This window comes from Rhipicephalus microplus, chromosome 3 (genome assembly GCF_043290135.1).
Source record: "Rhipicephalus microplus isolate Deutch F79 chromosome 3, USDA_Rmic, whole genome shotgun sequence".
Lineage (NCBI taxonomy): Eukaryota > Metazoa > Arthropoda > Arachnida > Ixodida > Ixodidae > Rhipicephalus > Rhipicephalus microplus.
Window position 1 is genome coordinate 28,893,963 of NC_134702.1, and position 23,176 is coordinate 28,917,138.

The window sequence follows — 23,176 nt, forward strand, 5'->3', positions numbered from 1 at the left end:
CGAGTATTGATGATTTTCTGTAGAATGAACAGCTGGCTCTCGGATTGGCAGATTTCGCCACACTGCACGAAACTTAAGGGGACTAGTGTACGGCTAATGCGACGGGGCCAGAAAGGCTTCTAAGCAGGCGTTCTCTCTCACTGTTCTTAGCTTGTCTGTAACGTTCTCGTTTATTTTTGTCTACCGTGGCATCCAAAGTTCCAGACGAATTTTCGGGAGGCGCACACATTAGGCCTGTGACGCGCCAGGGCACTTTGAAACTCGGTAATTGATTTATAAATAGCGCGTCGTGCTTTTAGTGTCGCGCGCGCTGGCGGCGCCGGTGTCATCTATGGAACAGGTGAAACTCGCGAAGTACGCAGAGAAGAAGGCGCACTGAAACAAGCGACGTCAGAGTGCCATTAGGTGACGAAAGGTCGAAGGCGGCTTTGTACAGGTGGGAGACGAAACTCCCGTAACGAGCAGTGTGGTGGTATGCAGAGCGCCGGCGGTGGCGAAAGGAGGGGAGACGGGGTGCTAATTATCGCGACACGATCTTTGAAAGCCCGTGGCTTGCTGGAAATTCCGTCCAGCCTGTTGGCCGCAAGCTTGCAAAGTCGTTGTCATTTGAAGGAAACGCTTGTGTGTTCGGGCAATGTTATCGGTCGGACGTGATTTTATCGCCCACGTGACATTGGAAGAAGGAGCTGACAGCGAGAAAGGAATTTGTACGCAGAGAGGAAGACGACGGTTCTAAGTGTATACAGTTCATGACGCATGCGCTCGATGTCGTTGTTAGAATGCGCCCTCTGTCGCATTAGTTCTGCGCCGCATCCGTGTCCGGTCTAATTGGAGACGAAGGGGTTACTCTCATGCCATCCTATACACGCCACTTATAAGCGTCGGACTCTGGTTCCTCCTTTGGACAGTTCACTCGCCTGTTTTATCGTAAGTGGTCTGACAGCAGTCACGTTCAATTCATTTGTGTCTTTTCTTTTTCTTTGTGCTACAGGTCTGCGAGAACTCGTGGCTCGTGCTTCTGTCGAAATATTAGATTATCTCCTGGAGATGTAAAGAAGGCAGCTTGCACATTTAGTACAAAGTGACCGGTTGGAACTCGTCTTGAGAGAAACTTGTCCCACGTTGTAATTCACTTTCCAGCGCATCCGCATACGCGGATGTCTGTCTTTATCTCCTTTTGAAAAAAAAAACCGTTCTTTTTTTTTTTTGGCAAACGTTGGCTAGCATGGCCTTATGGTGGCTTACAGAGTTGTCTATACGGTGGTAACTGTTGTCTATCTATTGTTATAACGTGAACTGTGCTGCTAATCCGCTACGCCAAGTTCTAAAACGAAACTGCGCCCTTCGCTGTCATCTGCCCAACGCGAAGCATCGTCTCAAGACATTGGGAAGCCACAGCATCACGATGTTGCAAGAAGGTCTTCGCTTGAGCGGAGCTGAGTGCAGCAGCTGGTCGTACGCCATTGCCTTTCATGGCTAGGACTATGTGACCGAACTATGTAACCGAAATATGTAACTGAAAAATAATCCGATTATTGTAACAGCTTTACCAAAGTAACCAAAAGTTTGATTGCAAGTTCTATCGTTATACGCCAGGATCGAGGGTGCGCTTCGACTTCGTCGAGCGTGGCCGTCCAGGCCTGAACATCAACGTTGTCTTGCGTTAAAATCAACTCACCGATTCCGTCGCCCCGCGAACACTGATAGACGTCAACCTGAATTGCCTTTAACTGAATTCTTGTGAATCATGTGTGTGTTCTTTTTCTTACGATGTGATACAAGCTCACTGACTGTGAACTGTGTCACATTTTTTTTCTTTTCTTTTCAGTGCATCTACGGATGCTATGTTCACTCAGCGATTCTGCCAACCTTTCACCGCCGCTGCTACTGGCTCCTTCAGGTAGGTGTCCCCTCTCTTGCAGTACGGGCGATTCAGGCGCTAAAGTTTCAGCGCCCCAATTCAAACTTGGTTCCAAAATCCAGTTCACGCCTCTGTAACTGTCAATACTGCCGTGGCGTCTGTATTCTCTGTCAGGTAGTGTTTAAACGGACACTCAAGTGAAATAACAATTTATGTCAGAGTAAAAGTTAATTGTATGACACCGTCCAAAACGGTAATATTATCAACAGCAGTGCCCTACTTACTGAAAAATTAAGGTAAATGCACGAGAACACATGCGCTAGGATAGGAAATTCACAAAATGATCCCGACTATGTCAGAGATACTACCTACCACGTTAGAGAGCTGCAGGTTGTCGAAATTTCCGCAGGCCTCCACTACGGTGTCTCTCATAATCATATGGTGGTTTTGGGTTGTTAAACCCCATTTATCAATCACCAATCAGAGTTACCGCCTATAATTAATCACTAGTAATCAAGCTAGCTGCACTAAATAAAGAACCTTCCGTGCATTGAGACGTAATTAAATGCTGCTTTTTCGTGTCTTTCAATAATGGAAAAAAAAGTACCGCCTGACTTTAGTATGTGGATTGGCGCGAGTGGTTCAAAAGTTCAATTTTCGCCTGGTTAAAGTGGACAGGTCGTGCCAATTGAACCAGTCACGTCTGCCATCTCGCAGGCCATGGCAGGAAATTGTTCAATGTCCTCAATGTCCATTGTTGCTGCTGTGGCTCCCGCTACTTTCGTTTTGCTGCTACTAGTGCCGGTGGCTGCACAGTAAAGCCGAGCAACGTTGTGCACGGCAACAGTGACGTGACATGTTCCGCTTGAGGCGGGTAATTTGAAGCGCGCTAACCCGACGCGGAACACTAAAACGTGATTTTATTTCAAAATGAGCACTTCCTTGGCACAAGAGTAACACTACAAGGTTTCTGGACCGCTATTTCACCAATCAACGTCGACTTAATAGTTGCCTTTAATGTCCCTTTAGGTTGTATGCTTTATTGATTATATGGCAGAAAGGTGCAGACGGCAGGGCGTTTGAAAAGACGAAACAATTTTCTATTGCCTATTGGCAACGCAAGTGTATTTTTCTCCTCTTTTCAGCATTGTGCTGAAAAGGGGAGAAAAAAAAGAGGAGGAGAATTTCCAGCATTGTGCTGAAAAGAGGAGAAGGCGCTTCTGTAAACTAATGTGAAGAGCACACTGAAGGCATTACGGAGCTTGTTGTACGTGTTTTGTGTCCGTCCTGGTACTTATGCGCACTCTTGTATCACAGAGCTACATAGACTGGGTCTGGAGCCTTTATTTTAGGAAGGTGCTTTTTTTACGCAGTTCGGTTGCGAAACCAAGGTGACGCGGGTATACGCGCTGCGTGAATAGACCAAAGTGTTAGCGCGACGTAGCTTTTAGCGCACACAGACGCTGTGAGGAGAAGTGCTGTGTCCTTTCTATTCACCTTTTCATAAACGCCTCCCTGGGCGCCGCCATAGCCCTCCTTGGGCTGAGCACATTGGCGCGTCCCCTCGAAAATGCACTGACAACGCTGCGCCCTTAGCCTTTGTACTCCTGCGCACAGCCCATCATGGCGGTGTTTTTTCTCCTTCCTGTGAAAAGGTGTATATCCTGGCATTTCCGTGCGCTAAAGGCTACGTCATGTCGTACCAACGCGTCCGAAACGCTGCATCTGCGCTACCTTATTTTGGTGACATAGCGCATTTGCTTTACATAATTTTTTTGGAACAGTCCGTAGATATCGTGGGGTTGCGGATAGTACGTAAAACAAAAAGTAAACGGCAACGCTCTCGTCAACCCCAGTCTACCGATTTAGCTGTCTACAACCTCATAAAAGTTTCTGTAGAGCGGGCTAAATAATTCCTTGTTAATTACTGATTGATTAATTGTCGTAGTATATATATATATATATATATATATATATATATATATATATATATATATATATATATATATATATATATATATATATATAGTCATCGTCGTGTTATCGTGTACATTCTTGGGCTGGGTGGGGGGAGAGAAAGGAGTTCTTTGTTTTTTTTTTGCAAATCTTGTCGTGAATTTTTTTGGAGAATATATTTTTTTTTCATGGAGTCATGCGATGTAAAAGAGGTTAACGTGTGCCTAAAAATTTGTAGTGGGCCAGCACTCGTCAAAATAAATAACACATTCGACTTAATCTTATAGAATATATATTGTTTGTCGTTCATAATAAACTGCATTCTCGCCGTTAGTTTATTTCATGGTAATCGGCCAGTGATTACCGATTTACTTCTCGTACTTCGTCGCCGTGACATCAAATGTACGAACGTAAAAGCATTTACGTCTCAGTATCGATTACCTCGCGATAGATCAAAACGCCGCCGCATTCGCCCCCGACGAATTAGACCCTTCGCGTCCGCTTTCAACGAGCTGCGTGTTGAGGATGTGTTTGTTCTAGAAGTTTCCCTTGTCCTGCACGCTGATCATCAGAGCTCGCCGCCAGCATGATCAAACATCTCTCTCAGCAACAGAGCGCGTTCATTTGCCCCCCTTTTTCGTATCGTGCTCGCCCTCGCGCAGCGTCTACATATACGCAGCCTCCAGATGCACCAAGCGCTTCTGCTCGCGTACACAAAATCCGAAAGATGTTCGCGTCGCCGCGCCTATTAGTCTTCATTTTCCCTGCGGCCGCGCCCATATAGCGGCTTTGCCTCCTGAAAGCGAGCGCCAAAGGGGTGAGCGTTCTTCGAACGTACGGCCGGAAGGCTGGAACTTGCGCAGAAATATATATCCCTCAACGGCCTTTCGTTACTTCGGTTCGTCCTTTTTGTGTTTGCGCGTAGATGCCGCAAATGCGCCAGCGCGGTATAGCTCTGTTCAGCTGTGGCATCTAACGACCCGCAGGTCGCGCTCCGCAGTATACTTCTTCACGTAGCGCGCGGTAGTTTCCCGCTGCAGCCTGCGCCGTAGGCGAGTCGAACGCGCTGCGCGATGAACTTGATCCGCTGTTGTTGGACATCGGAGCTAACGAAGACGGATGAAACGCGAAGAGGAGCAGCTCGCCGTCCGGCTTGATGAATATTCTTCGTGCGCTCCGGACGCTCGTTTGGAAGCGGTGTTTCTGGCTTCTCCCGCACTGCTCGTGTAACGTCGGCTCCTCCGCAGTGCTCTTGCTCTTCGCGCAGTTGCCGAGGGGGAAAAAAGACGCGGCCAGATCCTCGTTTTCGGTCTTCCTGCTGTAGCTGTTTTTATTTAACTTTTTTTTGCATTGTACCAGCCTTTCCCCCCGAGTGCCGCATGCATGCAGCGCGAGCTATCATCTGGGTCTCTCATTAGGCGAATTGTACGGATCGTACCGAGGCGAAGTTCGTGCACGGCGATAGCGTTTTCGCTGGACTTTTTTCTCTTTTTTTCGCTTCCCTGCTTTCTGCATCGGACGGTGCACATTAGAGCGGACAATGTGTATCCTATGATTGTTCTTTTTTTTTTCTGCGTACTTCATTATCATATATGCTGCGTATGGCACAGGGGATATCTGCATATAAGAAAGAAAGAAAGAAAGAAAGAAAAAGAAAGAAAGAAAGAAAGAAAGAAAGAAAGAAAGAAAGAAAGAAAGAAAGAAAGACAGAAAGAAAGAAAGAAAGAAAGAAAGGAAAAAAAACGCTCTCCTAGTGAGGAATAAAGTTCGTCGTTCTCTTTCTTCATTTCTTTTTAATCCGGAAAAGAGAACGGTCTCGTTATTGTCTGTGCGTGAAGCACAAAAAAACATTCCTGATGAGCGCGAAGCTTTTGCCCGGATGATTGAAACTGAAATGCAAAGGCGCTGTGCTCTTGCGTTCTGAACACCGCTTCAAACGAAAACGCCACCGATTCCGCATATCGGCGTTGTGCGTATAGCTTCGCCCATTAGCCGGCTTGGCGCAGATCGCTTATCTTAATGCGCCAAAAGTTAGCTAATGGTGCGACTCACTAATTGTGTTCGTCATTCTGTATTCCCTTTACTTCTTTTGTTTTGTGCGTCGCAAATGGATAGTAATTGCTGTCCTTGATAACGTTCTAAACATCATTAGAAACATGTTTATGCACGCAGGTATTAGTGGTGGAACATGTGCTATTTTCTTCTAATTCACTGTGATGACGACATTATAGACATGCTTATATCTCCTCCTTTTTCTACTGCCATTTTTGCATATGAATACCCGCTTTCAACTAGTTTTTTTTTTACTATTATTTTCGGGCTGTGATATTCTAGTTAGTTGACCGCTTGGCTGTGTATATCCGTGTCTTAATGTTAGCGCGTGCTGTGTGAGCAGCATCTCACTCTTTGTTCTTTTTGGTCGGTTGCATTTTTACACAGTGGCAGACATTTCCTTTTCCGTTATTGTTTCATCTACATCCTACTAGCAAGAATGTCCATTATCTCTACGAGTGGTTGCAAGTGGCTCGCGCTAACACAAAACGCCAACGGCTCGTCAATAATTTGGCGCGTTGCAGGAAACGCGTTGCGTATAATTAGATGGTGATTGCGTGTGTGCACTGAAGGCGAGAGAGTATTTCATGAAGAGGATTGTTGCTGGTGCGACTGATGGCGTAGGCGTCCTCGCAGAACCCAGACATCGTGCTGGTGCACTACTTGAACGTGCCGTACAGCGACGACAACAAGATGGTGATCGCGCCCACGCTGAGCTACTGCGCGGATAAGAAGGAGTGGACCAAAGACGAGCTCGTCTCGCAACTCAAGCCCATGTGTGAGTCACTCTTATTTTCAATAACCGTACTGTAGTGTGTGCGGAAGGGTATACTGCTTTGGGCTGCTTGCGAGATGGTTATGGCGCCAAGAGTGAGCATCGCGATGTATGGTTAACGTTGTTGCCTCGTTTGTGTCGCTTTTATAGACGTGTTATCAATGGTATAACTGCATCGCGTATAGGTTTACACCACTTGCATGTATGGTCCTATTGTCGTGCTAACGGCGGCGTTGTTACCTGACGTTTATTTTGCCTCTTTCTTTACCCGCCGCGGTGGTATAGTGGTTACGGTGTTCCACTGCTGGCCCGAAGGTCGCAGGATCGAATCCCGACCACAGCGACCGCATAACGATGCAGACGAAATGTTTGAGGACCGTGTGCCTATATTCAGGTGCGCGTCGAAGAACACCAGGTAGTCGAAGAACACCGGAAAGTCGAGCCTTTCTTTCACTACGGCGTCTCTCACAATCGTTCATAGTTTTTGGGGCGTAAAAACTCTGCAATTATTTTCCTCTTGCCGTTTTATATAAAAGTATATTAATGAGAGCCGTGCCCATGTTGTTTGTGATATTCTACTTCGTTTTCGCGTTAAGGGCGTTTCGGTTTCTCTTGTTTACTAATATAAAGCATCTTCGGCACTAACTGTTTATCTTTAACGAGGTCTTGAACCAGTTTTCCTAGCAATCGCCCAACGACCGGAGTATTAAAGTTTATAAATTCACGAATCCATTGCCGGAATAACTTCTGGAATCCCTCAATAACGAGCGGAGTTTTAAGGACTTCTTGCATGTTTTAAACTCTTTCTCTTTTCTCTCGTCCCGACCAAGGAGGATTGAAGAAAAATTGCTGGAGTGGGAGCTCCAGCAATGCCTTGCCAGCAGAAGTGAAGCCATCTTTTGCCACTGCCAAGATGGCGGAAACATGCTCTTTTCTGATGGCGCCCACTTAAATATCAAGTGGCTTTGATATGTTATGTAAATGCAACGTTAGTTCTATGTTAAAAAGATAGTTGTTCCCGACGAAATAACACACAGAAACGAGTACAGATGACTGAATCTTCAAAGAAGTTTGCCTCCAATTAGAGGCTCACTAAGGAAAAACTAGTAACTGTAACACGCACTTGGAGCACTATATATGTGACCAGAAAAAAGTTCCCACATTAAACTTGTTGTGGGGTGCGAGAAAACGCTTCGTTTTTATTCGCTGAACGGTGATAGTTTATGATGCCCCTAGTAAGATGGCCTCCACAGCCGCCATCTTGCCAGTGGAACGGCTTCCCTCCTGGGCAGTCATTTCCACTCCAGCAATTTTTTTTTAATCCTCCTTGGTGCCGACGAACTCGCTAGAACATACCCAGGGATCGATGTCATGGGGGAATTGATGCACGTCAGTAGTGCTCGTGGTGGAACTCGATCGTTCTCTACCGTCGTGATTCCTCCGTGCGATAGTGTGCCTGCCTATCGCGTAATGTTATCGGACAATGAAGCGTGACGCTGGCACGTTGCGGCACATCAAGAGAATATATAGACTCATCTTGTCCGAACGCCGTTCTTGATATACGTTGGCTATTGGCCAATAGCATTCTATCTGCCGTGTGATGACGAGCCGCAGGCGCCGGTCCGGTAGCTCCCACAATAGAGTGAGCACACGCCTCTGTATGAAAAGAAGGCTCCTCAGAAAATGGGGACTTCGTGCTCGGCTCTTAAACTCCCCTTGCTGCGCACCACTGCAAGATTCGACTGAGGTGTTCATAGCAGTGCCTGCTATCCGCTGGCTTTTTTTTTTTTTTAGGGGCGAAGCTCCTTAGGGCGTGGGCTGTGCGTCCCCTGTATGTAGCCACCTCTAGTTTAGTTCTTGCAGTGTTCACTTGATGGCGGTACCGTCCCCTGTATGTAGCCACCTCTAGTTTAGTTCTTGCAGTGTTCACTAGATGGCGGTACCGTCTCCTGTATGTAGCTCCTGTATGTAGTTCAGTTCAGGCTGTCAAGGTGGATGGACGTGTTTTTTGAGCGCTCCGGATCGACTGCGCAGATAAGTGTTTTTGCATGTTTTGAGCTTGTCTCTATAATTATAAGGCAGCGGTTGAAATCTTCGTAGCTCTTATTTTATGGTACGGCTTTTTCGGGGGCCAGTCACCAGGTATTTATTAGTTAGTGCGGGTGTGTGTGTTTGAATTTTTTTGTTGTTGTTTTTTTTGCCACCCCGTTGGGGAGGTGCGCGTACATTGAACACGCAAATTTTTGTAGTAGAGCTTGGACTTTCTTTTTTTTTTCGTAGTGCAAGGCTCGAGTTTAGTAATTATCGAGTATATAGGGACAATTGGTGTCAGAAAGGCATGGTTAAAAAGACTGTGAAGTGTTCAGGATGTGGAGTGGGTTTGAAAGTGGACCCAAGCGTAGAAGCGGATGGAGAAGAGGCTGACGCGAAGTGTAGGCAATGTGAGGTCGAGGAAAAAATGGAGAAAATGATGGTTGCCCAGAGTGAACTGCTGATGAGAATCGCCAAACTCGAGACTGCGTTGGCGACAGAGCAAGAAAAAACGAGGGCAATGGGAGAAAGACTGAAGTCCGCCGAGGAAGTGCTAGCGAAGCTGAACAAAGAAGCGGCTTACCGAGAGAACAGTAGGGAACCGGCAACCAGAACGGTGGTGAAGGAAAAGCAAGCAAGCTTGGAAAAAACAGGTTTAGCCGGTTCAACTGTCGCAAGGCCCAGCTTCAGCGAGGTAGTGGTGGGGCAGGAAGGGAACAAAGCAGCCAGCGTCACAGGTGCAAGTAGCCCCCAGGTGCAGAACGCTCCAGCGGAAAAGTCACAGCATGTGATAATCGCCGGGGACTCAAATTTAAATCGATGCACAGAAGCCATCAAAGAGAGGGTAAGAGGTGACAAGAGGGTTGCAGTAGGGGCGTTCCCAGGACGCAAGCTGGAAGCAGTCATGAAGCAAGCGAGCGCAAAGCTCAAAACGACAGCTGATAGACGCAACCTCGTGATAATTTCAGGCGGTTTAAACGATGTCCTAAATGAAGATGCAGCAGGACTAGCAGCCACACTGGCGAAAGGCGTCGATGACATGCGCGCCACTTCTCCTAAGGTGCAGGTAGTGATATGCACGATACCGGAGGTACCGGTGCGTGATAGCAACCTGCAAAGAGCGGTGGTCAACGCAAACCAAGAGATATGGCGGATGAGTCGAGAGAAAGGCTTTGAGGTGGTGGAAATAAACAGAGAGGTGCATAGGTGGGGGGGTTTTCAACGAGACAGAATTCACTTCGATGAGCGGCTAGGTCATGAGGTGGGTTGGCGACTTGCAGGACGTGCAGTAGCTTTTTTGGGGGGCAAGCGAGCCCTTCGGGGTGCAGGATAGCTAGTAACGAGGAAAACAACCAGGGAGACTCTTCGACAGGTGGTATGGACAGATACGATTCCAAAGTGGCACCAATATCTAAGATACGTAGAGTCCGGGGCATAAATAGACGTAGCCACGAGCGCCGAGCCAATTCAGACATAGGGTATATTAACATGCAGGGTGGTAGGAACAGGCTGAAGTGGGAAGAGATAGAAGAACAGCTAAGGGAAGAGAGGCCGATGGTATACGGTTTTGTAGAAACAGATCTCAGGGACATGGAACAACCTCCGAACAATCCGGACTACGCGTGGGAGTATTGTAATAGAACAGAAGGCAGCAGAAAGGGGGGTGGTATTGGGGCATTCATTCATAAAAGTACAGACTGGCAAAGGGTCAAGCAGGAGTGCCAGGAACATTTATGGCTAAAAGGGAAAGTGGCAGGTCAAGTGACACTCCTTGGTTTCGTGTACTTGTGGACGGGAGCAAAGGCCAGAGAGGAAAACCAGGCAATGGTAGAGTGTATATCAAAGGACATTCAGGAGTTAGGAAGAGAGTGCGAGATAATTATACTAGGAGACATGAATGCGCACATAGAAGATATAGATGGGTATACCGACCCGACAGGCAAAATGATAATGGATATGTGTGAAAGGCTTGATTTGATCATTTGCAACAGTACCGAGAAGTGTGAAGGGCAAATAACATGGGAGGTAGGAAGGCTTCAGTCGACGATAGATTATGCACTGATGTCACATAGGATGTATGATAAGCTCAGGGAAATGCACATAGATGAAGGTGGCTCCAGAAGTCTGGGTAGCGATCACAAACGTATCAAGCTAAGTTTTGGAAGAGCAGTGAAAGTGGGAAGGAGACAAGATGAGCAACTACAGGAAAATTTTTATCCAGAAAGGCAAATTGAAATAGCCACTAAACAAATTGAGAAAGTAATCACGGAGGATAATAAGACAGTATGGACATACACGAATCTAATTAGACTCTTTGAGATAGAGCTTGCTAAGACGCGTGACAAGTCACCCCGGAAAAGAAGACACAAACCCAAAAGTTGGTGGGATGAGGAAGTTAAGAGAGCCATAGCAAAACGCCAGGAAGCCTCTAGGGAACACAGACACACTAAGCAGCGGGGTGAACCGACAGATGATGTGGAAAGAAAATGGGCAACCTTTCTAAGCTGTAGAAGGGATGCATCCCTTTTGATCAATGAAAAGATTAGAAAGAAGGGAGCTCAGTGGCTGGCAGAAGTACATAAAAAAGATAGAAAGGCAGCTGCGAAATTTTGGAACCATCTAAACTCCCTAAGAAATGAGACGAGCCTAGAGCAGAACTTTGTAACTACAGCCCAAGGTGCTAGGCTAGAAGGGGACGAAGCTATTGAATATATAAGAACAAGGGTGACAGAAAAATTTCAACAAAGAAGTACTTTATGCACCACAATAGACAAAGACGAATCAAGTGGTGCAATGGCTCCATTTTCACAACAAGAGTGGGAAAGGGCTGAGAAAAGGGTTCCTAGTAGTACATCAACAGGCCCAGATGGCATTCCAATTAGGCTGATAAAAACATTAGGTCCGAAGTCTAAGCAGGCTTTGAGAGAGGCAGTGAGTACAATAATAATCGATGGTGAAGTTCCCGATGGATGGAAACTTAGCAGGATGAGCATGATCTATAAAGGAAAGGGGGACAAAGCTGACATAAACAACTACCGTCCTATAACAGTGACATCAGTGGTCTACAGGCTGGCGATGCAGATTATAAAGGAAAGACTGCAGGCGTGGATAGAGGATGAGGGGGTGTTGGGGGAACTGCAGAATGGGTTTCGGAAACACAGGAGGTTGGAAGACAATCTGTTCTCACTGACGCAGTGCATCGAAATAGCAGAAAAAGAACACAGGCCCCTGTGGCTAGCATTTTTGGATATCAAGGGAGCGTACGATAGCGTGGTTCAAGAGGAATTGTGGGGAATACTGGACACACTAGGCGTGGAACATGTAGTCACTAATCTTTTAAAGGGTGTCTATAAAGGTAACAAGGTAGTTATAAAGTGGGAAAAACAGGTATCCAAGCCTGCAGAGGTAAAACGGGGGCTTAGGCAGGGGTGCCTCCTGTCACCCTTATTATTCATGATGTACCTACAAGGATTAGAGGCAAAATTAGAGGGAAGTGGACTGGGCTTCAACCTCTCTTTAGTCAAACAAGGAAAACTTATTGATCAGGCACTACCAGCATTAATGTACGCAGATGATATAGTGCTAATGGCCAACAACAAGGAAGATTTGCAGAGATTGATGGACATCTGCGGTAATGAGGGAGATAGGTTAGATTTTAGATTCAGTAGGGAAAAATCAGCAGTCATGATTTTCAATGACAACGAAGGTAGTGAGCTTAGAATACAGGAGGTCACGCTAGAGATAACAGATAAATACAAATATCTGGGCGTATGGATAAGCAATGGGACCGAGTATCTGAGGGAACACGAAATATACGTGACGACTAAAGGTAACAGGAATGCAGCAGTCATGAAAAATAGGGCACTGTGGAATTACAATAGGTATGATGTTGTGAGAGGAATATGGAAAGGGGTCATGGTTCCTGGGCTGACGTTCAGCAATGCGGTCTTGTGCATGAGATCCGAAGTTCAAGCAAGATTAGAAATTAAGCAACGTGGAATAGGTAGGCTTGCTTTAGGAGCTCACGGGAATACACCAAATCAGGGAGTACAAGGTGATATGGGATGGACATCATTTGAAGGCAGGGAAGCTAGCAGCAAGATAAAATTTGAGAAGCGATTGAGAGAAATGGGGGAAAAGCGTTGGGCTAGGAAGGTTTTCAGCTACTTGTACATGAAGAATGTCGATACAAAATGGAGGAAGCGAACCAGGAAGTTGACTGGTAAATACTTAGAAAACAGCAGGTGGCCAAACCAAAAAGAACTATCGGTTAAGAAAAAAGTGAAGGAAACGGAGACTGACATGTGGAGAATGGGCATGATTAAGAAGTCCGCACTAGAGATCTATCGAACTTTTAAGCAGGAAATTGCCAAGGAAAGGATCTATGATAATACTCGGGGTAGTTCTCTACTGTTTGAGGCCAGGACGGGAGTACTGCGAACCAAGACATATCGGGCCAAATACGAAGGGGTCGACACAGTATGCAGTGCGTGTGGAGAGGAAGAAGAAACTGCCGAACACTTGATAATGTTCTGTAAAGGGCTTCACCCTATAGTTCAGGATGATGGCGCAGAGTTTTTCAAAGCACTGGGATTTAGGGACAGCGAGGGCAAAATAGACTTTAAGCGGGTAGACTTAACTAGAAGAAGGTTATCTGATTGGTGGCTAAAGTCAAGGCACGAGTGAAAATTAAACCCTTCACTGCGAAGTACGAACCCTCAACTTCATTATTTAAAGGGAAAAAAAAGATAAATGTAATGGTTAGTTCACTAAGTATTACGGCTAGGTGGCGTTAGCCGCCGCCCGATCTAAAGGGTACAGCCACATCCATCCATCCATCCATCCATGTAGCCACTTCTCGTTTAGTTCTTGTAGTGTTTACTAGACGGTGGTACTTGTACCTGATGATGTAAAGATGGAAGATGTTATAAACTTGAAAGCGGTACTTGTAGTTGATAAAAGACGCGAGATTTTATAAAATAGGAATGATGTCACATATGGCGCGTGTCATTGGTTGAAGGCAATCGTTCGATTTAGTGCGGCGACGTACGCTAGGGGGAGCGATGTGATAAAATTGAGTGGGCAAAATGTACAGAGGATTCATGGTTTACCAGGTTTACCTCCGGAGCTTCGCCCACTCATCATCATTCACTTCGTGGATATGGCGGCACTTTTTCGCCAAGATGGAGGGGTGGTTTATGACGCTGTTAACACTGATAGTGCACATTGGTAAGGCCGCGTTGGACAATTAAAAGGCTAGAAGTATTCGCCTTAAATGAAGTTATTTATCTGATATTTCGTTAAGCAGATTGCACGTTATTTCAAGGCATTCCATATTCTATCGCAACAACAAAAATTAATGTCATAATATGTTCATTCATGTATTGTAATAAAATATATTTTTATTCCGCAGTCATACCTGCTCTGTTTTTGCTCAAGTAGAATGAAATCTCGGGCTACAAATAAACTGCAAATTAGTTCTCAGTTATAACAATGTTTAGCAAAAAAAGAATTTTACTTTTGGCGCGGAAACCGCACGTTGGACATGGTAGCGCTTTCAGCAATGTGATGTATACTGTGCAGCAGTACGCTGCAATGTGAAGTTAAATAAAGACAAATTTATTTAAAGGGTGTTCAATTCATCGCATCGAAACCCTGGTGTACTAGCAAAAACAAGCGATGTACTCAATTTTGCATACAGCCAGCGTCTTAAAGGATTAAGTACCTGTTCGAACGTCTCCCTCCCTCCCCCCATTTTTTTATCTCTCTCTCTCTTCCCTTTCTCTGTTCCGCAGTTTACAGCGAAAACGAGCCGGACCTCAACAATGAGCTGGAGGTGTCGGTGAGTATCCCGTTAGTTCTTACACCACGATTCTACTGAGTATTGCGTAAATTTCGTATAGAGTGCCTCAGGTATGCCATATGCTGGGACATTTATGTCATTGTACATTTAACTCATTTTAACTCATTGTAACGCCCAGCACATCAGTAGCAATGCTGTTTTAATATGTGTGCTTATTATATTCAAACGTATGTACCGTAGAGCCGCTGTCTCGCCCGCACGTGCCTTGATAAACGTGTCAGCTTTACGCTAAAGATCTTCGGAGCGCCGTAAGAGCCAATCTGTGGTCAAACGTTCTTAACCAGTTTTAGACTCTTACCTATTCATTGACCAAACACAAGGAACGTACATGTTGTCCGTGGACGCGTTATCTGTTTTTGCGCGAAATAAGCAACTGTACGATTCCAGTGAAGATCTCGCTTTCTTGATGATCAACTCTCCTTGTGAGCTGTTGCGTCTCCTTTGTTTGTTTCGGCGAAGCGCATGCGTTGATCTGCCGTCGTTGCTCTCGCAGACGGCCGAGACGGTAGAGGCCATAGTGCAGCAGCTCATGGAGAAGCAGCGGGCCAAAGGCAGCGCTGGTAGCGGCGGGAACGCGGGCGGCGGCGGTAGCGGCGCGCGCACGCACGAATGCCCTTGCGACTCGACGACCAAGACGTCGCTGTCGCCCGCCTCGACGCCCACGCCGCCGCCGGCGCCCGCGCCGCAGCAGGTCTTCTCGGCCGCCTCGTCGTCGACGCCCTCGCCAGCCGCCGCTGGCACGACTGCGACCGCCGACGTCGGGAGTGGCGGCGGCGCTAGCAGCGGCAACGCGTCCAAAAAGTGCGGCCACAGCCTGCACCGCATCATCTCTCCGAAGACGCGCTGTGCCGCGGCCACGTCGTCGACGCCCGTGCCGCAGCCGCCGCCACATTCGTCCTCGTCCGTGGCGACGGCCGCCGGCGGCCCCCTGGTGACGTTGGGCCACAAGGAGGGCCGCGCCGCCGCCGCGGCAGCCGCTGCGTCCGGCGGCGCCGCGAGCGGCGGCAGCGTCATCATTGCGGCGCCCGTGCGGGAGGCCGCGGGAGCGCCCGCCGCAACCGCCACCACAACCACCTCCTTCATCCTCAACCTGTCGCAGCTGCAGGGAGGCGGCGGCTTGCTCATCCTCAACAGTGCGGCCGCGGGCACGGGCTTGACGTCCGCTTCCGTGACGCCCGTCACGCTCTTGTGCAACGCCGGCGGCACGACGGCGGCTGCGGCAGCCGCCGCGGCTTCGTCCTCTTCCTCGACGGAAGGCACGGCCGGCGTCTGCAAGGAGCCCGTCGCCGAAGCGCCGTCATCCACGGGTGGAGCGGCGTCCAGCGCAGCGGCCTCGTCGACAACCCCATGTTCGGTCTCTTCTTCGAGCAGCAGCAGCTCCGAAGCGGCGGCTGCGATCACCACGACGCGCACAGAAGTGAAGGTGGAAGAACCGTGCCGCGTTCTCGGCGAAGAAATGGAATTCGGCGGTGACCCGGAGCTGTGCAGCAGCAGTCTCATGGGCGAGGACTCGAAGGAGCCTGCGGCGTCGGCCACCGAGGGCCGCGGGCTGTTCGACGACTCCCTCGACCTGAGCCACGACGGCATTCAGAAGACGTTGACTGCCAACCTGGCCGCCTCCTCGCACAATAGGAGGCCCTCGTCGGACTCGTCGTCGGGTGGCGGGGTGCTCGTGAAGAGTGAGAACGGGCCCACCGACGCAGACACTGTCGACCTGAATCCTATGGACTTCATCGACAACGACATCTCCACCCCCGACGAAGAGGTGCGTGGCATCTGCGCACGCTCACCGCGTCGAGCCGCCGTGCATTGTGGGATTGCGTCGTAATGAAAGGGTCACGATGTTACCTTCATAAGTTCAGAACTTAAGTGAAAATGTACCTGAAGTAAGCTTCACGGTGGCTCATTGAAATACGGATACATTTAGGCATCGATTTATGTTTCATTCATTGCTAGTTCTCATAAACCGCTTTAGGTAGTAACGAAAAAAATGAGCGTAGCTGTGTTCATATTTCAGCATGCCTGAAAAAGCCGTCAATGGAACACAAGGTTGTCTACAACGCCTCTAAGCAGCCCTCAATCCCTTTCGTTGCTCCCTGTCATTGCGACCTCCTCCGTTTTCGGAACTCTCCTGGTTGCGCGTTTCTACTAAAAAAAGTTTATTGTTTGTCATAATCCAGTTTCTAATATACTTGAGATCTCTGCAGTATAGTTAAACTTGCTTTCACAGCGGAGCTCTTTATGCCCGTCTTATTTCCGTATAACGTTCGCAACGACTATCACCATCATCATGCTGGTGCGCGCTCTTTTTGTCCTCTTCAACTTCTGCTTGGCTCCCTGAACGCGTGCGCCGAGCGCGTGTTCACAAAAGAGAGATAGAAAAAAATAGAGAGCAAAAAGAGATCAAGACAGAAAGAAAAAGAAACAAAAGAAGGGAAAAAAAGACATTGAGGGGTAGAGCTAGAAAGGAGGAAAAAGGAAGAGGGGAACGTGACGTGAAATAACGTGACATTTGTCGCGTGTTGTTACCACCTGAATCAAATCACGTAACACTAGCACCGTTATCGTAACACCGTCGAATGTACCACGTGACGTGAAACATTAACTGCTACTCACGTAACATGTTGCTGCCTAAATCACACCTAGCCACCTGACGTAAAATCACGTTACGTTAGTCACATAATGTTTCCTGAAATATATCGCGTAACTTTAATCACGTGACGTAAAACCGCGTAATGCGAGTCACGTGATATGTCCCCGCCAAATATATCACATAACTTTAATCACGTTATGTAAAACCGCGTAATGCGAGTCACGTGATATTTTCCCGCCAAATATATCGCATAAATTTAATCACGTGACGTAAAATGACGTAATGCTAGTTATGAGATATGTTCCCGTCAAATAAACACTCAACATTAGCCACGTGACATGTTCCCGCTAAACCTATGTGATTTAAGCGAAGCAAGGGAGGTCAGCTTTTTCCTCGGAAGTCCGAAGGTTAGCTCTGTGGTTGGTTCCAACCTTGCACAACTAGTACAAACTGCGTCAATGTTTTTTCAGGTCACTTCAATATTACTTTCGTCTTCGTTTTTTTTTTTTTTCCCTGTTGACACAACCAAAGTTATTTATGGTGGGCTTTTCCGCATTTATACTTATATCGTGGTAAAGCACGCTTTCAAGGCAGCGAGCGTCTGTTGTGCTGTTGAGGTACTTTAAGTAGACCGTGCAGCTGGGGCTCGTGAGTTTAGTTTCAAGTTTATTTCAGTAAGTTAGTAAACGCAAAACAGTTCTGATAGTGCGGCAATGAATGTTCATTGGTTGATTTTTAGCTTTCACTACATCACCGGGACCTTCTACAAGAACCGCGGCTGTGACTTCCATGTGTTTTGAGAAAGCAAAAGCTAGTCATCTAAACAGGACACTCATGTAACTGTGCGGGTTTCGAATCGAAGCCTGCTTCGATTTCGGAATTCTAGGTAGATGTTTCCAAGGTTGCCCACACTCTCACACACGCGTCCATCTTTCAACGCAGGTGTTCAACCTGGATACCTTTGACATGCTGACTGACCTACCAAACTGGGACGACTTCAACTCCGACTTGGCAGCTACCACAACGACCACTCCATCATCTATTGGAACAGGAAGCACTCTGTCGTCTTCCTCTTCGGGATTGGGCAGTGGTGGGACCCTGTCCCTAACAAACAAGACGCCCAGCACACAGTCGTCACATTCAGGCATGACCTACCGAGAAGGCACTGCCAACATCACCGACTACTCGCCTGACTGGTCCTACACAGAAGTGAGCGGCCAATCATCGTCGTCAAAACTTAACTGGCGTGCATTCATTGCACATAGTAATGGATAACCTGTAGTGTTTGTAGACTTTTCTTTTTAAGAAAGGGCATAAACCTACGTGAAGAAATTTCTTAACTCATGCTCTCTCAAGCACATAAACTGTGGAGTGGTCCAATCTTCTGAATATAGGTAAAACTTAGCACCTAGCCTATGGGGCCAGAGTAATATTTTACCTAGGCCAACTAGTTTGCGTATAATTTTTGCTGTGTTTAATTTATTTTAAATGTTTTGTCACCTGTGAAGTCTTCATTATTACTAATACATCTTTTGTTATACTCTCTTTTGTCAACCTTTGATCATTGTTTTTGTTTTGTGATGTGATAACCGCCAATACCTTACATTTAATTCAAATAATTGAGTTCAGCTATTTTCAGCGTGATGATAAAGGATTAACTTAAAGTGTTCTGCCAATATGAGCTTTGTGTCCCTGTAATATTACAAGTTATTTTGTGTGTGCATTTCTACAGTCATTTGCAGTGCTTTGATCAAATTATTTATGACTGTAATTGCTCTTGTCGTTCTCATCACAGGGTGGTGTAAAGGTCCTGATTACAGGGCCATGGTACTCATCATCATCACCGTATATGATTCTCTTTGATGGAGTCAGTGTACCAACAACACTAGTTCAAAGTGGCGTTCTGCGATGCTTCTGTCCAGGTAAATGCTTGCTGTATTAAAATTTCCTGCTCTCAGCTCGGAATTTTAGTATGGTTTCATGTCACCTACACATGGGTGGCATTGTACGTGCTATTAACCCAGCATAACTTCTGCTAAAATGTCCTATTTTACAATTTCAGTACAGTAGCTTTGAATCTTCGTTATGTTTAGTGATGATATGAAGCGTGGACATTTGGGCGAGTTGGTAGGACATAACTGAAAATACGAACATTGCAACCTAGTTGTAGTTACAGCATAACTAAGGAACCGAGAAACAAGGACAGGAGCCAGCGCTCTTTCTTGTCTTTGTTCCAGAGCTCTCTCCTGTCCTTGTTTCTTGCTTCCGAAGTTACGCTGTAACTTCTACTAGGTTGCGTTTTTCCTATTTTTGGTTTAGTGATGAGCGATGAAAATGGCAAAAATTGAATCAGCACTTCAAATATATATCATCAGAGAAATGTTTACCCAAAAGATTTATCGTCAATTTTTCTGTAACGAAATGTATTTTTAACTCAATGTAATCAGCTGCCATTTTTGCTGCTTTGTTCTGACTAATCGGTACTCATTCTTGGTTTACCATGTTATCTGTAACTATATTGTGCCTAGTCAGTATTTTCTACTGATCCTTTGGGAAGTGCATTCTATTTATGCTAAGGTATTGTAAAGTAAGCCATATGAAACTGCCAGAGCTTTTTAAAATGAATAACATACGCCCCTGTGAACTCTGCCGCTTTTGTTTCATCATCAATATGCTTCTATCAGACGGTGCATACACATTTACCATAATTGTCATTGTTCATTCCTGGAAGCTAATCACAGTGGCAGTTGTGACAGTTCATAATTGTTGTCCACATTAGCGAACCTTGAATCGTGATGTTCTCTTTTTTCAGCCCATGAAGCCGGATTAGTAACACTCCAGGTAGCCTGTGAAGGCTTTGTCATATCCAATTCAGTCATCTTTGAGTACCGTGAGCAGCCTCTCGTCAGCACTCAAAAGGCCAAAGATTGGTTTGGTGTAGACGGTAAGTACCAAGACACTCTATGGATCTACCTGAGATTCGCTATTCGCAATGAATCCCGCAGATAGTTACATTTTTCCAAGGCAACATACGTGGTTTCTTATGCAAGCAAGGCGCCGTCATGATTTCATTTCTGATTACCGTTGTTCAATGTGTATTACCATCTAAAGCCGCGGGAAATATACCTGAGGACACCTTCTTATCGCGATAGAAATAGTAGAAACGCTCGAGATGCATTTGCAATAGTGATATTAGTGCGGTCGTTCCTTAACGATATCAACGTGAATTCGCGGCTGTTCGGGTAGGCTGTGCCGGCCTTTGCATCCGCCGCCGATTATCTGTGAGATGAGGCGCGCGAAGAGCTTGCGCAGCTACACGGCCGTTCCTGCCGCCTCCTGCCGTAAGTGGACTAGGCCTAACAAGGCATCATTCTTGCGGACTCACCCTCACACATTTTTCGTGACACCCATAGGGAGTGGAGCCTGATAGTATCTTACCGCACTTCTACACTAATGTGTAACCTGACGGAAACGGCAGAAATTTGTCTTTAAGCTCACTGTAAGCGCTATCGGAATAATACCAAAATTGTTGAAAGCTGGTTACGAGTGAATTTAACTCTCACCTTTGGCTTCACCACAACCGTTATGTTTTGCCGTGAAGACACATTTAAAGGTAAGATTTGCGTTTGCAGGTGCACACAAAGTTGCGATCAGTTCTACAAATGGCAAAAATACAATATGAGATTAAACAAATGTAAGTTGATCGGCGGTTTGTAATTTCGTATGGGTGTTTATGCTGGCTTGAGATTCGTGCTTTTGAAAACGCTGCGGCCTAGTTATATTGTGTGTACATCTCGCTGTTGCTTGCGGCTTCTCCGCAGCAAGTATAGTATTGCGGTGAAGACACATTTAAAGGCAAGCGTTTCGATTACAAACACGTTCCGCATTGCAGTCAATTCAATAGACGGCAAAGAAAAATAAAGTGTTCTCTCTGGAGCTTCTCTTTGTGCCATAAACTGTCTTGGCTTTCTTTTTATAGTTCGCAGATTTTTTATGCAAATATTTTCGTGCGTATTATGTTACATTTGGATTATTTTGTTGTCTGTGTTCTTCTGTATCTACGTATAAGACATGTACGAGCAAAATATTATTCTGAAACTGTTATATCTCCCGAGCTTTTTTTTTCAAATAATAACAAGGCACAAAAACGTAGCCAATATTCAGTGTTCTTTATTTACTTTACCTTGCAGAGGGCACTCTCAAATTCTCATTGCTGGAGCGGCTGGAAATGGTTGAAGCCAGGCTCTCCTTGGGAAATAAAGGTGGCACCCTTTTCCCTGGCGTTTTGGCTCAGGCAAGTTCTTCTTCTACATATGTAGCGTGCATTTAGTGGGCGCATCGCTGCGTGAAAAGTTTCATCGCTGCAACAGCAGTGATGAGGAAGATATCGACTCGATTTCTGCTTCTCCTCACACAGGGCTTCGCGGACCGGCAGCGTCCGTTTGAAGAGCGGCTCGTGTCGCTGTGCCAGGAGCTGCGCTGGGGTGCGTGGTTACCGCGCGGCGGTGGCGACTCGTCGCCCGTGCGCGCTTTGACGCGACCCGACCTCAGCCTGCTGCACCTGGCCGCGGCGCTGGGCTTCTCGCGGCTGGCGCGTTGCCTGTTGCGTTGGCGCCTGCAGAGCCCGTCGCCCACGCTCGACGCCGAAGTGGATGCCCTCGCCAGGGACGCCGCCCAGTGCACACCGCTGGTACAGAGTTTTCACATAGTTACGTTCATACGGAAATGCTCGGTCCTTCAAAACTCTTCCAAGTATTCATTGAAGGGCTTCACTGAAGAAGTCTTACTGCCTGGCGAATCAACTGATGCAAAAAATTTGAATATGTCAAGGTGGCGACATCGCGTGGTGGTCGCAGTAACTGTTCAGCTCGCGACGTTCAACAGGTTGATGGCACGGTCATTTGGGTTTATAGCATCATTTTTCAGGAGAAGAGCCAGAGATTTCTAGCTGACTGGAAATTAATTGTTAGTTCCATGCCGCATGCTGCACTGTATTGTTCACATGTTCTCTGGAGCCTTGACTACCAATCGGCAGCATTTTCCGACCATGATGAAAAAATGTTGCAGGGTCCTTAGCAGATTATGCTTTCTGCATTCTTAATCTGCCTCCCCTCATTTGTTTATTCCGACTTCAAGCAAATTTTTCTTTGTAGACTAGGAGGAGTTTAAGCACCATGGCAGTTGTTTGAAATGTGCAGAGGTAACTTTTCTGAGTTGATGGTGTTAATGCTGAACGTATGGCTTAATGCAGAACATTATTTGCACTGTATGTTTAAAGGATTATGTTGGGATGCAATCAGTGGTGGTCATTTTGTCGAGCAGGAGTTATGAGCCAAAAGTGAAAGAGATGTGAAGTGATGTAGTAACGTGTGCCTATTAGTTGATACCAGTGACGATGTCACCAGGTTGTCGCTTCACAAATCAAGGGAATACACATAAGTTGGTGTTTGGTAGGCCGCAATGACAGGGAAGGCTTCGTTAACATATATATTTTTAATTCATGTCTCATTACTTGAGTCTTGCAAAACCCTTGGCTAATTTTTTAGGGGGCTTGAGCAGTGTACGACATGAGTGCATACGAACAAGTACAGCTTTGTCTTTTTTAAATAATGCAGCTATTGTGATATCTTCGATAAACTTAATATTTTATGAAAAACAAGGAAAAGAACAGAAAAATTTTGGGGTTGAATTTCGGTGCATTCTTAAGTGTGCAAATCTCTTTTTTTTTTTATTGTGATTATTAATACACAATTGACTGTTCTAGATCAATGGAGACCAATACGATAATGCTACGAATCTTTGATTCTGTTTTTTTGTCAGTGCTCCTGAAAACACCGGCCTGTTTATTGCAATTACAGAAACATTATCTATTGACATAGCCTTGATCTGAATTCTTTCATTTTTTCTGTATATTTCCAAAGTGTAATGTGCTTTACCTTCCAGTAGGCAGGAATGCTTCAGCCACTCAGTTATTTCTATGAAGTATTTCTTTCTTCTAAATGCTTATAGAGGCATGTCTTCCCATACGCCACCTCTGATTGCACT

At 46.3% G+C, this 23,176-nt stretch overlaps 1 protein-coding gene across 1 annotated transcript in view; it reads left to right on the forward strand.

The window, feature by feature from the left end:
* The window catches only part of LOC142803653 (calmodulin-binding transcription activator 2-like), a 573,461-nt gene that overhangs the window by 532,259 nt on the left and 18,026 nt on the right, over positions 1-23,176 (forward strand). Inside the window, exons 6-14 of the mRNA XM_075889143.1 lie at positions 1,829-1,900; positions 6,506-6,647; positions 14,471-14,517; positions 15,032-16,303; positions 18,074-18,340; positions 18,927-19,053; positions 19,944-20,075; positions 21,322-21,446; positions 21,567-21,821. Of these exons, the coding sequence (XP_075745258.1) occupies positions 1,829-1,900; positions 6,506-6,647; positions 14,471-14,517; positions 15,032-16,303; positions 18,074-18,340; positions 18,927-19,053; positions 19,944-20,075; positions 21,322-21,446; positions 21,567-21,821 (2,439 nt within the window). The remainder of the gene's footprint in view (positions 1-1,828; positions 1,901-6,505; positions 6,648-14,470; positions 14,518-15,031; positions 16,304-18,073; positions 18,341-18,926; positions 19,054-19,943; positions 20,076-21,321; positions 21,447-21,566; positions 21,822-23,176) is intronic.